This window comes from Castor canadensis, chromosome 7 (genome assembly GCF_047511655.1).
Source record: "Castor canadensis chromosome 7, mCasCan1.hap1v2, whole genome shotgun sequence".
NCBI classification, from domain to species: domain Eukaryota; kingdom Metazoa; phylum Chordata; class Mammalia; order Rodentia; family Castoridae; genus Castor; species Castor canadensis.
Window position 1 is genome coordinate 112,447,270 of NC_133392.1, and position 17,068 is coordinate 112,464,337.

Below are 17,068 nucleotides of genomic sequence, written 5' to 3' on the forward strand. Positions count from 1 at the left end.
CCCAAACAGAATTCTGCCAGTTCAGTTCTCTTTTGGATAAAATAAGTTGGAATTCCCTTAAGGATTATTGATAAAAAGGTGATAAGCATATAAAAAATCAAATAAACAATCAGGTTGCTAGAAAGTATAAAGACTGTACTAGCCATGACCTATCATGTTAAGTATTTATAGGTGATATAAACAGACAGGTTCAAGAAAATAGAAGGAAGGGTTTTCACAGAAGGTATTCATTTCAGGAGCATGTAAAATAGAAGTAATTTGCCTAAATCTGGGAATTATGTAAAATGTTGTAGATTAATAAATGACTTTAAAGAATAATAAATGAGCTTAAATCATCCTCATAAATTCAAAAAGAAAACAAAGTTTGAGACAGGTGTGCCAGAAATGGCGTCTGCATATAGTTATATAATTTATGCATAGTACAGAGGTTTTAATAGTTGGAGATGGGTTCATGTGATACATACCTGTAATCCTAGCTACTTGGGAGACTGAGAATGGGAGGATCAAGGCTCAAGGCCAGCCTGGTCAAATAATTTTTAAGATCCCATCTCAAAAATAACCAGAGCAAAATGAACTAGAGGAGTGGCCCAAGTGGTAGAGCACCTGCTTTGCAAGCATGAAGCACTGAGTTCAAACTGCAGTCACACCAAAAAAACGAAAAAGAGAGAGAGAGAGAGAGAGATGGGATAAGGTGCTCTCATCCTAGCCCAACACTCTTGAGTCTGTGTTTGTTATTAGTAGTTTTTTTTTCTAGTTGTGTCTATTAAAACACAAAAAAAGTTAATGTGGTAATCATAGTAAATCCTTTCTAATTCCTGATCAGAAAAAGACCTCAAAATGATCCTTGAGGCCTGCCTCTCTATGGCAGAATGTGTTCTTTGCTGCACTGTGGCTTGGTTAAAGGCAGTGGCTTCTGATCTTCTGTAGGCTGAGCAATGGTGCCTTTCTATTCTGTGCCTTCTCTCTGAAGCTTGCTTCTGCTCTCTCATAGCTATTGTAGAAACAGAAGTGGTGCTAGGCATTGGCAGGTCATGGCGCTTGCATTGTGATTGTCCGTCAGACTCCCAGAGTTTTATAACTTGGTGTTATGGTTTGGTTGTGATCCAGGGTTTACTTTGCAGCTGACTTTTGTTGGTATTCTAACATACATGCAAAACTTTTATGTATTTTACACCCTTGGGTTTTAGCATTTAGTTTTGTTTAAGTTGAAACATCCACAGCTTTGTCTTTCATGGCACTGACTTGTTTGATGATTATAGTCCCTTTAATTTTAATAGAATGTTCCTCATTCGAGATTGTCTGAAGTTTCCTTATGATTAAAATTAGGTCATACATTCCAGGCTAAAAGATTACATAGGCAGTGGGGTGTCTTCAGCATCTCACCTCTGGGAACTCATGACATCTCTTTCTCATTAGTAATGTTAATTGTTGTTGAGTACTCAGGTTTTCTACTGCGTAATTAATATCTTTTCCTTTGCAACTAATAAAGAGTATATGGAGCAGCTCATTAAGACTAGTCTAATATCCTATTCCTCATCAAACTCTTCCCATGGATTTATCATCCGTTAGTCATTCTGGCCAGAGGAGAGCTGTGTTTTAATGCTGGAAAATGTAAAGATGGGGTTGGCTCTTGCCAACTTGATCTCTAGCTGTTATTTTCATCTGAATGCTAGATTGGCATGTGTATGGAGCTAGTCAACATAGAATAACCTGTTAAAGAAATTGTATCCAGTCTGATCCTTTTATTTTATGGATTAGTACTAGGGAAACTTCATTGGCTGGTTAGTTTATTCAGTTTTAGTGTGTGTATGTGTATGTGTTTAAAACAGATATTTTTGGTTTGGGGATATAGCTTAGTGAGGACCTGGGTTTGATCCCCAGTACCATGTACAAACACAAACACTTATATACACACACAAAAATAACAAATAAGATTGTTTTATTCCTGCCTGTAGGTGTGACTTGCATGGAATAATAGTAGGTGTCCTGGGCTCAGGGTACATGTGGGACTGTGAGGAGGAGGTGATAAATTGGTAGTTAGAGGGATAAGTTGGGAGACCAGCTGCACAGGGCCTCAGATATGTTTCTGGGTAGCCTTGAGAAAGGAGTCATGGAAAGCCATTGCCAAGACGACAATAAGATTTAAGAAATTCTTGCAGATCAGTTTGCCAAAACTGTTGAAGGCTAGTTTCAGCCTCTGTCCTGGTTCTTTATGAAATCAAGGACACCTGTGTCCTTCTGGTTCTTTGTGAAGGCAGCCAGTTCTGTATTCATGAAATTTAGCAACTCCCTCTTGGAAAGTGATGTTCTCATTCTGTCCAGCATACTTCTGGGAAATGGCAACTGGGGACTCCATGCATTGCTTGGATTCTGCAGGGCTGAATAGTTTTGCCAAGTTGAAGTGGAGGGACCAGTGACTGAGCCTGGGAGCAGAATATAGAGTTCTCTAGTTTAACATTTCTACATTTAAAATATAGTGCTGCTTCAAGAAATAGTGTGTTGTTATTGGCTTGAATATATGCCATCTAAATCCAAATATTGGCCAGGACTAAACCTTTTTGTAAGAAAACTGTAAATTGAATAGCTTTCAAGCTTACAACATGTTGCTTAATTGTGTCTACTAGTTAACACAAATTTTTTACATTAATTCTGTAGCCACTCACAATGTTATATTATTCATTCTCGTGTCAGGTTCTTTCTCTATTAGTCTTCTTATTGTTGAATTTCTCTAATTTCCTAAAGTGAGGAAATTAACACTTCTTGAGTACTTTCTCTAACCAAGCACTGTGTTTTACATGCCACATACTTTTAATACATATATAATAGCATTACAAAAGTTATCTCTGTTTCATAGGTGGAGAACGAAATTTAGAAAGATTTTGTAACTTGTCCTAAGGAACACACTAAGTGATAGAGTTTGGACTTAAATCCAGGTCCTCTCCAATTCCATAGCCCTGTTCTTTGGAGTTCTTGATCAATTCAAACAAACCAGTTTCAGTATTCTTTTTTTATTGTCATTCATTGCTGTGTATACTGAGAGCAGAAGCCTGTCCATTTTCTCTGAAGTATTTAATTTTTATGCCTCCATATAAACATACTTGTGTCATACTTCTTTAAAATCTTTGTAACAATGTGGTTTTTCCTTTATTCTGGTAAGTCTAGTATGACTGAGACCCTGGGCTTGATCCCCAGCATCAAAAAGAAAAAATTTGAATAGAAAACTGTCATCTCAGAAAACAATGCACTGTATTAGGTGGATATGTTTAAAAATAACCCCAACTGGAATCATAATTAATGTTCTGTATTGCAGCTATCTCTTGAAGACCTGATTTTAAGACAGTCTGCAGGAAGGTCTAACAAGGCTGTATGACAAGAAAGTGACAATTTCAAACTGAGAAAACGTGTGTCAGTTTTCCATTACTATGATGTAATACCCCAAATAAGCAATGTAAAACAGGAAAGATTTATTTTAGCACACAGGCTCAAAAGTCTCAGTCCATGGTTGGCTGGCTTCATTGCTTTGAGTCTTGTGGCAAGGTAGAAACATAATGGTGGAAGGACATAGTGGAGGAAAGGTCCTCATCTTTAGCAGCTAGAGAGCAGAGAAAGGGAGGAACCAGGGACAAGATGTACCCTTCAAACTCACACCCCAGGCTGGGCACTGGTGACTCACGTCTATAATCCTAGCTACTTGGGAGGCTGAGATCAGAAGGATCATGGTTTGAGGCCAGCCCGGCCAAGTAGTTCACAAGACCCCATCTTCAAAATAGCGAGAGCAAATGACTGAAGGTATGGCTCAAGCAATAGAGTGCTTGCTTTGCAAGTGTGAAGCCCTAAGTTCAACCCCCAGTCCCACCAAAAAAAAAAAAAAGGGCACACCCCAGTGACCTACTTCCTGAATGCAGGCCCAACACCTAATAGTTCATGAACTCATCAATGGATGAGTCCACTAATGAAGTTAGTTCCCTCATGATCCGGTCACCTCCCCAAAGCCCATGAGCTGACAACCAAGTCTTTTAACAAATGATTCTTCAGCAAGCATTTCAGATTCAAACTATAACAGCAAGGTGATAACAGAGAAAAATTGTCCAAAATTAGTAATAGAATTCTATGCTGTATGATTCAGTTCTCTGTTTGAGGACAGAAGATTTAAAGCAGTAGTGTGAGAAGAGCCAGTACTTAATGGACATCCTTGTAGCTCACAGGTCACTTCATGGAAAGTGAGATGCTACTTATCAAGGCAAATTGTTTGAATTTTTAGTTATTTTAATAGTGTATATTAATAGTACATAATGAGGAGTTTCATTGTGATATGTTCATACATATACTTCATTATGACCTTTTCATATGTGCATATAATGTATTTGATTGTATTTTCCCCTTTAATTCTTTCTGTTCTCACTCCCACCTGCCAATGGTCCCCTCTCCCCTCAGCAGTCCCTCTTTTTTGTTTATGACCTTTTTTTTCTCTTTTCAGATCTAGATTCCACATATGAGAGAAAATGTGCTCAGAAATTATTTTTATGAGTCTGGTATCTTTTACTTAAATTGGTCTCTAGTTCTGTCCATTTTCTAGCAAATAACATTTTATTTTTTCATGGCTGAGTAAATATTCCGTCGTGTATATGTACTGTGTTTTGTGTATCCATTTATATGTTGATGGGCACCTAAGCTGATTCCATAACTTACTTGGTTATTATCTACAGTGCTGGCATAAACATGAATATGCAGTCTCTTGTATGTTGACTTAAATTCCTTCAACTATATGCCCAAAAGCAGTATAGTAGGATATTATGGGAGTTCTGTTTTTAGTTTTATTTTTTGGAAGTGCTGGAGTTTGAACTCAGGGTTTTGCACTTGCTAGGCAGGCACTCTACTGCTTGAGTTAGGCCTCCAGTCCCTTTTTGTTTTAGTTATATTTCAGATATGGTCTTTCAGATATGGCTGCCTGGTGCCAGCCTCTGACCACAGTCCTCTACTTACGCCTCCTGTCTATTTTGGGTTACAGATATTTGCCACCATGCCCAGCTCGCTAACTCCCTCCTCCCCACCCCCAGGGCTGGCCTTGAACTGTTATCCTCCCAATCTCCTCCATCCAAGTACTTGGGATTATAAGTGTGCACTACCATGTCTGACCCTTTTTTTTAGTTTTTAAGGATTCTTCATACTGATTTCCATTGTTGCTTGACATATACATTCTCACAACAGTGTATAAGGTTTCCTTCCTGTCCTTACCCCCTTCCCACAATCTTACAAGCATTTGTTACTCTTTTCTTTTTCTTTTTGCATTTTTATTAGTATATATCAACAGTACAGGAGGAGTTCATTGTGATAATTCTACAGATGTGTAATGTGTACATTGAACATGTTCACCTTTCATTTGGGCCCTGAGATCCTCCTAGTAAAACTCAGTGTGCTTCTTATAGGTCCACGTCCTGGGGTTTTAGGATGGTCACCAGAAGATACAACCAGCACTGGTGGGGAGGAACTAGCTTATTCCCTTATCCACCTCCTCTTTTGAAATGGTATTTGGTGTTGTTCATTATGCTATATATACGCAATGTACTTTGATCCTCTTTACCCCTAGTACCCTGTGTTCCCGCCTCTTGCTGAGTCCCTACCCTCCCCCATAGTCCCCCTTTTATGCTCATGTCTCATTTTAGTTATAGATTCTGCATAAAACAAAACCATGCAATATTTGGCTTTTTGAGCTTGGCTTATTTCACTCAACATGTTGCTCTCCATATCCATCCATTTTGCTGCAAATGACAATAATTTTGTTCTTTATGACTGAATAGCACTCCATTTTGTGTATGTGTGTGTGTGTGTGTGTGTGTATATATATATATATATATATACACACATATATATACATACCACATTTCTTTATCCATTCATCAGTTGTTGGATATGTTGGCTGATTCCACAACTTAGCTATTGTGAATAGTACTGCAATAAACTGGGTGTGCAGGAATCTCTCTTGTGTATTGATTTACACTCCTTTGAATGTTGTACCACCCCAAGAGTGGTATAGCAGGGTCATAAGGTAGGTCTATTTTTAGTTTTTGGATAAACTTCATACTGATTTCCATCATGGTTGCATTAGTTTACATTCCCAGCAACACTATATGAGGGTTCCTTTTCCCCTACATGCTTGCCACTATTTCTTGTTCATTTTCTTGATGATTGTCAATTTGACTGATTGGGTGGATAGAATCTTAGTGTTGTTTTGATTTGTGTTTCCTTCATGGCTGAGGATGTTCAACATTTCTTCCTTCTTCTTCTGACTTATGGAATAGTTTGAAGAGGACTTATGTTAGTTCTTGTTTGAAGGTCTGGTAGAATTCAGCAGTATTTTGTCTGGCCTGGCCCCTTTTTTATTTGGGAGACTTTGTTACTGCTTCAATCTCGTTGATCTTTATAGATCTGCTTAAGTTTTTCATATCTTCTTGGCTCAGTTTTGGTAAGCCACATGTGTCTATAAACTTGCCCATTTCTTCTAGATTTTCCAGTTTGTTTGAATATAAGTTTCCAAAATATTCCTTTGATTATCCTCTGAGAAGTTTCATTTGTATTTGTTGTAATATTCCCCCCCCCCTTTTTGTAACCTCTAAATTATTAATTTTGGTCTTCTGTTTCTTTTGGTTAGTTTGGCTAAGTGTCAGTCTGGTTTATCTTTTCGAAGGACCACCTGTGTTTCATTGATTCTTTGTATTATCTTTTAGTCTCTGTTCCATTGATTTCCAGCCTGATCTTTATTATTTCTTTCTGTATTCTAATTTGGGGTTTGGCTTGTTCTTTTTTTCTCTAAGAAGTTGAAGCACATCATTAGGTTATTTATTTGAGATATCTAATTTTTTTAAATGTTGGCACTCATAGATATAAATGTTCCTCTTAGAACTGCTTTTGTTGCATCCCACAGCTTCTGATATGTTGTATTTTCATTTGATTTTAGGAATTTTTTTAATTTCCTGTCTGATTTCTTCAATTACCCACAGATCATTCAAAAATGTATTATTCAATTTCCATGTGTTTTTACAGTTTCTGTAATTTCTCTTGGTATTTATGTCTAGTTTTATTCCATTTTTATCAGGTAAGAGCAAGATACTATTGTAGTTTTCTCTTATTTATTAAAACTTGCTTTATGACCTAATATATGATCTGTTTTGGAGAAAGTTCTATGGGCTGCTGAGAAGAGTATGTATTCTGCATGTGTTTGCTAGAATATTCTGTAAGTGTCTATTAAATCCATTTGCTCTGTGGTGCATTTTAACTCTGAACATTTCTTGGGGTTTTTTTTTTTTTTTTTTTTTTGTCTGGATGATGTATTTATTGGTGGAAGTGAGGTATTGAAGTCTCCTACTATTGTATCTGGCCCTATCTGTCCCTTTATTTCTAATAGTGTTTTGTTTTATGAAATTTTATACACCAGCCTTTGGTACATATAAATTTACATTTATTATATTTTCTGATGGATTGTTCCACTATTAATAGGTAGCAACCTTCTTTATTCCTTCTAACTAATACTGGCTTGAAGTCTGCTTTGTCAGATATGAGTATAGCTACTGCTTGCTTTTGATTTCTACATCCTTACTTTATCATTTGCCATCCTTCCACTTTCAGTTCATGTGTGTCTTTGCCAGTGAGGTATGTTTCTTGCAGACAACAGATAGATCTTTTTTCATAATGCAATCAACCAATCATCATCTTTTTAAACTAGACATCTCTTTGGTTTACATGCTTAGTAATTCAAATATTGGTCTGTAAACAGGAACCTATTCTCCTGGGGATGAGCAGAGTTACTGGGGATGCTCAGAGTTTTCTAAGATGTAAACAGATGTAACATAGTACCACAAACTGAATGGCCTAAAACAACAGAAATTTCCTGATTCATTTCTGATGGCAAAAGTCTGAAATGACAGAGCCCTTGCTCACCCTCAGGTTCGCGAGTGGAATCCTTCCTTCCTTCTTCCAATCTTGTGTGAGAATTTATTTTATTTTATTTTTATTTTTAGGTAGTACTTCAATTTGAACTCACGGCCGCTTGCTTGCTAGGCAGGTGCTCTATCATTTGAGCTACACCTCCAGCCATTTTTTTAATCTTTTGTTGGTGGCAGTGATTCTTGCTATTCCATGGTTCCCCCTATATCAGTCCATCTCTGCTTCCCTCTTCATATCACATTCTTCCCCCTGTGAATCTTCACAGCATTCTCCCCTTGTATGTGTCCAATTTCCTTTTTTTAAAAAATAAGGATACCTTATATATTGCATTAGGCCCTACCTTGATGATGTCATCTTAACTTAGTTATATGTGCAAAGAACCTATTTCCAAATAAGGCCACATTCTTATTACTGAGATATTTGGTGCTTGGACTTCAGTATATATTTTGGAGCAACACAGTTCATCCCATACAGATGCTGTTATGTGTGCTTTCTTTCCTAAAATGGAGGCAAAGTTTCTGAGTTATGAAAAAGAGCTCTTTCATATTTTCTGTGGTGGATTGTGATGGCTATCAAATATTTTTGGTATTTAGATTCCATTATAAAGAATGATAGAGCATTTTAATTTTAAAGGCAGTGTTATAATTTTTGTAACCATTTTAATTCATGATGAAAACTTTTAGATGTCAAATAGATGTGTGGGAATGCATAGTTTAAAAAAAAGAGGGGGGAGTTGTATGAGCAAAATTTTTTGAAGACCAGAGCAATACAGAGCAGAATTTCTCAGCCTCAGTGCTATTGATGTTTTGGATTGGATCGTCACTGTGGGGAGGCTGTCTTGTAGGATGTTTAGTAGTATCTCTGCCTACTATGTGCCAGTAACATCCCTCCAGTAGTAAAACCCAGAAATGTATACAAATATTACCTAATGTCCTCTGGGGAATAAAATTGCCCCTGTTAAGAAGGTAGAGTGCTTGCCTAGTAAGTGTGAGGCCCTGAGTTCAAACCCTAGTACTGCAAAAATAAATAAATTTTAAAAATAAATGATCTGGAACATATAGATCTTTTAGCCAGCAACATGGAATTTATATTAGCATTTCAGTCATTTGGTAAACTCAATTTTGACTTGTCTACCAGATAACTAGTCAAAAGCATAACCTCAGATGAAAGGTTTTCTAAACACATAATCTTAGGGACGTAATGATTCATTCACAAGTCAGTGTTATCCCTGTATCAAAGCAGGTGGCTAAACAGCTACTTATCAAATGTCTGCTATCTTTTTCCCCATCTCTTTGTAAACCTTAGCACCATGTATGTCCTTCTGTATATGTGGAGTCAGGATAGGAAGTAGCTTTGTGTAAAACCTCTTGTTTGTAAAAATTCTTATTGAGAGCCTTCTCTGTTACATTGTGTCCTTTCTGTCATCAATGAAACCACATTACTACAGTGGTTTACAGGTGAATTGACATGTTTTTCTTTCAGTTATATCACAATAACCCTTAAAGTTTTTTTTTTTTATACCAAGCTTACCAGGAATCTCTGAGCCAAATATTTGGCTCAATTGTAGTGTCTTCTTTCTGTTTGAATAGTTAATATAAGCTGGAAATATAAAGTGAGATTATATTGCAGTAATTTAACAGATAAATAAAATGGTATCCCCAGTACAACACAAATTTTAAAAATTCAAAAAAATAATATGAGGTACCAACTAAAATAGAGGTATTAATACTTGGGAAGTAGAGGCAGGGTAATTGCAAGTTTGAGGCCAGCCTGCGCTGCATAGTGAGATGCTGTCTCAAAAAACCAAAGGCTGGAGATGTAGCTCAGTGGTAGAGTGCTTGCCTTGCATGCACAAAAAATTCAAGTATTCTTCATCCTAGAGATGAAGTAAAGGACAGTAATATTGTACAATTCTTCCTTTTTATCTTTATCAGAGACAAGAGCTTGAACTAGACGTGCCTTGCACATATCTAATGCAGGGTGGCAATTCTTAAAATTATTGTATTTTTGGCTTAAGGGACTGCTCTAGCTGGGAATAATCGAGCATACCTGTAATCTCATCACTTAGGAGGCTGAGGCAGGAGGACAATAGGTTTGAGGTCAGCCTGTGTTAAACAGCAAGAGTCTGTCTCAAAAATAAAAAAGGAAACACTCACATTTATCTTACATAAATGCATAAGTAATACAGCTTTTCCTATTTAAAGCCTCATGTCAGATGTTATATTGGGAGATAGTTTATTATAATTTTATATGTTTTTGTATGCTTTGTTGCTCTTTGAAAAAAACAGTTAACATTTTCTGCCTTTAGTCTCTTGTTTTCCAGCACCCAATATAACTTGTAAGGATTTCAGTGGCAATGAAACACATTTTACTGGAAATGAAGTTGGTTTTCTCAGGCCCATATCTTGCCGAAATGTGTAAGTATATGACTGAAACTTAAAATTTCAAATTTCTTGCCTGTGTTGTATCTTACATTCATGGAATAAGGAGATAAAGATACACTTTCTGTGAATATAATTTTATCTTTTTGCTTGTGTCATGAAACCTCAAAAAATAATTCCTTTTTAGTCCTTGGGATGGAACCCAGGGCTTCATGCGTGCAAGGCAAACACTCTTATCACTGAGCTAACCTTCCGCAGTCCTTTTTAATTTATTTTGTGACAGAGTTGCCATAAGTTATCCGTTTAAGTTATCCTTGAATTTGCAGTCTTCCTGCCTTGGCTTCTTAAGTAGCTGGGATCACAGATGTACACCAAGAAAATCTCTTCTTTAAGTCTGCATATATTTTTATAACGTAGTTCAGCAACCAAGTAGAGCCGAGTTCATTGTGTGGGATAAATACAGACTATAAATGGACGTAGGCCTTGTTGATTCAGGGCAGTCAGTTTATGCCAGCAAATGAGTTCGAAAAAGTTCTGTTTTTCTGCCAGAGGTGGTGATGCCCACCTGTATTCGCAACGCTCAGGAGACTGAAGCAAGAGGATCACCACTTGGAGGCCAGCTTGGGCTATTGAGTCAAGGCCAGTCTGGGCTATATATTGAGACCCTGCCTCATAGAGTGAAAACAAACAACAACAACAAAAAAAACACAAACAATTTTGTTTTTAAAATTTGAGGGTTTTCTATAGTACAATTAGGTATTATATCAGAAAAGCACTAATTATTAATGATTTGCACATTAAAGACATTTTAAAATTTGGTGTCATTCCTTATAATAGATATGGATGATGAATGGTAATGTTAAACAGAATTCTAAAGTATCAGTTTTAGATATAGTAAGACAAATATTTTGCTAGAAATGTCCTGCTTAAGGGACATTTAAGTTTATTTTTGCTATACTAAAGCTTATATCTCTGCTTTGTACTAAAAGCTTGGGTTTTTTTCACATTTTTATTAGATGCTAACACTATTTCTACCTTTTAACTGTATATAGCTGCATATTATTTGATGGTACCTATTTGCAGTCCTATCAAGAAATAACCACTGTTTGGCTATTTCTACAACTTCTTTCAGAATCCTTAGAGCTCTTAGGGTCCTTTCTTTTTCCTTTTGATCCTACTTCATTGAGTTAATGAGGATTTTAACATTTTTATCTTTATAATCCCAAGGCAAACACTTAACCTTGTTGAGCTCCAAATTTTTTCATTTACAGTGTGAAAAATGTTAAAAGGAATTATTTCCAAAGTGCTTAGGTATGGCTTAGTTGGTTTTTAAATTATAGATTGATTTTTCTGCTGATTACTAAGCCACTTACCTTGGTTTTTCTTGCCCTCTATATTACTTGGAACAGGCTATAAAATGTTTTCTGGTTTTTAGTAGTTTAACACACTAAAAGTTATTTCTCAGTGCTCACAGTGACTCAAGTAGTAGAGTGCCTTCCTGCCAAGCGTGAGGCCCTGAGTTCAACGAACTCACACACAAAAGTTATTTCTTGTTCACATTTTGGTCCAATTTGGGTTACCTTGGAGGTCTGGGAATGGGATGTGAGCAGGGTGATGATTGTTTCACATAGTTATGTAGAGGACCAGTACTTTCATCTTGGCCCTTTGATTCCTGTAGTCCTCAGAGTCCTTTCTAGTCAGCTAACAGATGGGAGAGAAGAGAGAGAGCCCTTTGAAAATGTTTCTTAAGGGTCAGACATTTCTGTCTTCATTCTCCTGGCCATGTGCAGTTTGCAAGTTGGCTATGAAATGTAGTTTAACTGTGTATCTATGAGAAGAAGAGAAATGGTTCAGTAAATAAGTAGACAATCTCTGTTATATCATGCTTCGATTACTCTTTAGCATGATTTTCTAATTTCATTTCCCTTCCCAGCGAAACTTTTGAAAGGATTAGGGTTTTCGTTTCTCTTTATTTCTCTCTGTTTTCCTCACTCCCGTCCCCCCTCCCTCCCTTACAAGTGTGTGCCACCATGCTGGGCTGAGTTGTTTCTAACTTGACTGTGAACTTTTATTTTTGTCTAATGCAGTATGGCTTTTGGCCATGCTGAAATTCACCAGCCTTCTTTGTTACAGTAATAAATGGTTTTACAATCCATTTTGTAATCTTTCTACAACATTGCATATTTCTTTCTCTTAAAATATTTTATTTTTTTGGCTTCTAATACAAAGTATATTTCCATTTCCTTTGATTCCTGTTTCTTTGCTACTGCTTTAAATCTTGGGTTACCCAAGATTATATCCTTGGTCCTGTTTTTCTTTTTGATTCATTCACTCCTTTTGCTTCTCTTATATAATATATTGTAGATATGTTATCATCTATATAGTCCAGATATATGTGTGTATATATGTATGTTCCAAAACTGAATCTGTCATCTTCCTTCAAATCATTTCCTCCTTTGTCTTAGGGAATGGCATCTCTTCTACCCAGTTTCTTAAGCAGGTGCCTTGAAGACATTCTTGTCCTTTCCCCTCATTCCTTGCTTCTGGCTTCTTAATATTTGCCAGTTTTCTTTTTTTTCTGCTTCTGCTACTGCCCATTTGATTACCACCTGAGTTTCTGCAAAGGCTCTTTATTTTTCTACCTTTATCATGGTACCCTAATTCAGTGTACCTAGGGTGCCAGTGCCCTCCACATAAAGTTAGACATTGTTGTAATATATCTGTCTATGCTCACATGGTAATCTCATGGCTCTAAATACTTCCTGTATGTTTGTAACTCTTCAATTTATGTATGTCTCCAGCCTAGATATACTCTAAATTTGCAAATTCAGCTATTTATATTGGACAACTCCACTTGGATGTCTGATAAACATCTCAAACTCACATATCTAAAACTTCCATCCCAATTTTCCAAGATCTACCCATTCTTGCCTTTTCCTACCTTGTTCTTCTAGTTCCTTAGGATAAAATCTTCAGTGCTAGCTTTACTATTTTCTCTCTCTCTTTTTTTTTTTTTTTTTGGTACCCTAAATTTAATACTTCAGGATAATCTAGTTAACTATACTTCAGAATATATCCAGAATTTGATCACTTCTCACTACTACTTTTATTATTACTCCAGTCAAGCCATTATTAATTCCTACCTGGATTATTGAAATAGCCTTCAAACTCTTGTCCCTGTTTGAATTTGTTCAGCAAGAACTAGGGTGTGGCTCAAGTGGTAGTGTTAGACTGAAAAGAGGCACACAATACATAGATGGGAAGACAGCTCGGTGCCAGCACAGGGCTTATTATTCAGGAAGAAGCCCTGAGGAGGGGTCCCCAGCAAGAGAGCTGGAGACCACAGGTTGGTGGTGAAGTCCCAGGAAGGTCACTGGGTGGGAAAATCCTCATTGGCCCTCTGAGGCTCCTGAGATAATAACTTAAGGGCAGGTCATTCTTCTAGAGCAAGTGGGGAGTTGCTAGTAAACGGCTAAAGGTGGTGGTTTATTTTTCTTTAGGGCCAGGTGGCGTTTCCAGTAAGCCACCTTCAAGGGGAAAGGGGTACAGTTTTAATATGGCTTCCCTTTTATTCACCCTGACAGTAGAGCAATTGCTTAGCAAGCATAAGGCCCTAAGTTGAAGCCCCAGTACAGAAGAAGATAGATGAATTTGTTCAGCAAATATTTATCCCTCTTGTTCCTAGTCAACTGGGTAGCATAAACGTCCCACTCCATTGATTTAGAGCTTGAGCATGTTACTAAATTTGATCTCTATAATGTTAGCAGGTGAGAAGCAAACAGAAGCTTAAGTGTGCTTGTAGGGTTTGGCTTTCCTTTTTTATTTTGATGCTATGTTCTTCAAGGAATTTACCCTACGTAGCTGCTATACTGTCAGCTTGAACCCTAGAAAAACTAAGTTTTTCTGACTGAACTGCCTTGAACTAAATCTAGAGCCTGGATCCAAGCTCAGCCACACTTCAGCATGAAGCAGATTCTCCCAGTTGAACTTAAAAGTCAGTTGAAGCACAGCCAATCTGCAATCTACAAGTGTGAGAATAATAGCTTATTGTTGTCAGCTACTAAGTTTTGGGGTGGTTTTTGTATGACATTATTGTGGAAATCGTTGATCAGTATTCCCCTACAGTCTTTATTTTCAGCACAGCAACCAGAGTGATTACTTTAAGATCTAGATAAGGTCATGTCACACCTTAAAATCCTGCAGTAGCTTCCCATTGCTCTCAGAGTAAAAGAGTATTAGTAGTGGTATAGAAGGTATAATCTGCTTCTCCTTTCTGACTTTATACATCCCCTAATAATCTTTTCTTTTCTCACTCCTGCTACTCTGTCCTCCTTGATAGGCCTGAAACCTGCAAAATATGCTGCCTTTGCACCAGCTTTTTCTTTTGCCCTCCACGTGGCTTAATCATTTACCTCCCTCTGGTCTTTGCTCAGATATCACATTCTTAGTGAGGCTTACCTTATCACTCCTTTTAAGTGGCCTCTGGCATTCCAGATTCCTTATAACCTTGGCATTCTGAAACATCCTGCTTCATGTTTTGTTTGTTTCTATAACATTTATGATTTTCTAACAAGTTATGTGATTTATCTTTTAAATATACTTGTGGTTTTTCTTGCTGCTACTAAAATGTAAGCTCCCGAGGTATAGGAATCTAGGCATCTTTGTCGTTTTTATTAATATATCCCCAAGGCTTAGAATAGTGCTTGTGACATAGTAGTTACCCAAAAAGCATTAATGAAATGAACTAGCCAATTAACACATAAGTAGTAATTCACAGTTTTGTTTTCTAAAATGTTCACGTGTTAGAAATACATGAATATGACACTTAGGTTTTAATTCTGCGCAGAAATGGCTACTCATACAAAGTGGCAGTTGCATTGTCTCTTTTTCTCGGATGGCTGGGAGCAGATCGATTTTACCTTGGATATCCTGCCTTGGGTGAGTATGTTTCATCCAAAAAAAAAGATTCTTGTGAAACTTGTAATCTGGTTAAATACATGTATTCTTACAGATTAAATCTCTGCATATTGTAAATTCCATGAAATTGAAGTTGAATAGTTAATGTTCTTCTGTGAATGTAGAGCTTTCTGCTAGCTCTACAATTCAGCTTAAGTAAGAAATACTGACTTTTCCTTTTGAAAACCACACTCAGGACAATGTAGGCACTTGCAGCAATACTTGGAACTGTCAGTGCTAGTGCCAGGAACACTGTGTATGTGCAATAAGGGCTTTATGAATGAATGCAAATCCTCTGTCTCTCCAAAACATTTTTTCCTCTACCCAATCCTCTGTTACTTTAACTTGGGAGTAGAAACAGTTACTTGGAGGACAAATTTCTGTTGGACTTTGGTGATCAGCATGAGCTGGGATGGAGCCTGACTTGTATCACCCATTAGGATCCTCTTCACATCTTCCCCATAGTTTCAGTCTGCACATTTGCTATGGTTGCTAAGGCTTATGAGAACTATTTGCACTGGGCCATAGTTTCTGTTAAACAATACTTTCATATGCCTCCTTAAAATGTTTTTTTGTTTGTTTGTTTGTTTTAAGACAGGGTCTTGCTCTGTAGCCAAGGGTGGCATCTAACTCTCATTCCTCTTGCCTTGCCCTCTTAAATGCTGGGATCACAGGCATGTCTTTGTTTTGTAGATCAGGAAATTGTCATGAGCATGAAATATTTATCCAAGGCTACTTAGCAAGTTGCTTTAATTTGAACCCAAATCTCCTGGCTCCAGAGATCGTGCTTTGTTTACTACAGTACTCTACTGTCTTATTTGTCCTTCACTGAGCCAGTGTAGAGATTGCAAAGAGGAATCTTCACTGTGGGGTAGTGGGAGGTATGTTTCTGAAATCCATACCTAAAACTGAATGTAAAGTTCATAAATAAAAGTCAAAGTTTAAAGTACTGTATGACTACTTTTTTTAGTAACCAGACATTTCTTTCAAAGAAAATAGCTGCAGTATTCACTAAAGCAGTACTTAAACTGGAATGATAGACAAGATTAACATGGCCCCTGTGTGAGGATTACGCACAAATCTGTGAAAGTTCCAAGTTTAAAAAAAAAACAAAAAGACCATATAAATACTATAGGAGTAATGATGATCACAGTGTATATTGGTAAAAAAGAAAATAAATGTGAAGTAAGCCAGGTGTGGTGGATCATGCCTGTAATCCCAGCTACTTGGGATGGGAGACAAAGATCAGGAGAATTGCAGTCTGAGGCCAGCCTGAATGAAAAATTAGAGACCCCATCTGGAAAAATGACTGAAGCAAAGAAGGGCAGGTGGTAGAGTGTCTTTCCTAGCATGCAAAAGGCCCTGAGTACTGCCAAAAAAAAAGAGTGAAACATGTTGATAGATCAATTTATGATGTAGCACTGTAAATAAAACCATAGCAAAGTGCTTTGAAAGCACAGAAAAGGGACTAATTCAGGAGGCCTTGGGGAAGGGAGACAGACTTCTTAGAAGAGGTGACATTTGAGGCAGCTTTTAAAAGATGAAGAAATTAGAGATTTAAGTAATTATAGGGAACAGTATGTGCAGGGTCTTGGGGTATGAAAGAGAATGGGTATGCATTAAGAGAAAGAGAAAAGTTTTACCTATGGCTTAAGAAAAATGGTGACAGCATATGAAGCTGACTGCAGAGGTAACCCATCGTCAGATTATAAGGCTTTGAATGTCTTGCTATGGAGTGTGGATTTTACCCTTTTAGATAGCAGAGGGGATTAGAGGTTTTGTTGTTACTG

General features: G+C 37.2%; 1 protein-coding gene and 1 pseudogene across 9 annotated transcripts in view; both read left to right on the forward strand.

The window, feature by feature from the left end:
• The window catches only part of Tm2d1 (TM2 domain containing 1), a 134,738-nt gene that overhangs the window by 3,568 nt on the left and 114,102 nt on the right, over positions 1-17,068 (forward strand). For 8 of the 9 annotated variants that reach the window (XR_012449882.1, XR_012449883.1, XR_012449881.1 and 5 more), the window contains exons 3-4: positions 10,250-10,358; positions 15,169-15,260. Coding sequence is in view for 5 of the 9 variants with exons in the window: in XM_074079948.1 (XP_073936049.1) it covers positions 10,250-10,358; positions 15,169-15,260 (201 nt within the window). In the remaining 4 variants the exon portion in view is untranslated. The remainder of the gene's footprint in view (positions 1-10,249; positions 10,359-15,168; positions 15,261-17,068) is intronic. The other variant, XM_074079949.1, reaches the window with a different exon arrangement.
• On the forward strand, positions 16,281-16,381 carry LOC141425269 (U6 spliceosomal RNA; annotated as a pseudogene).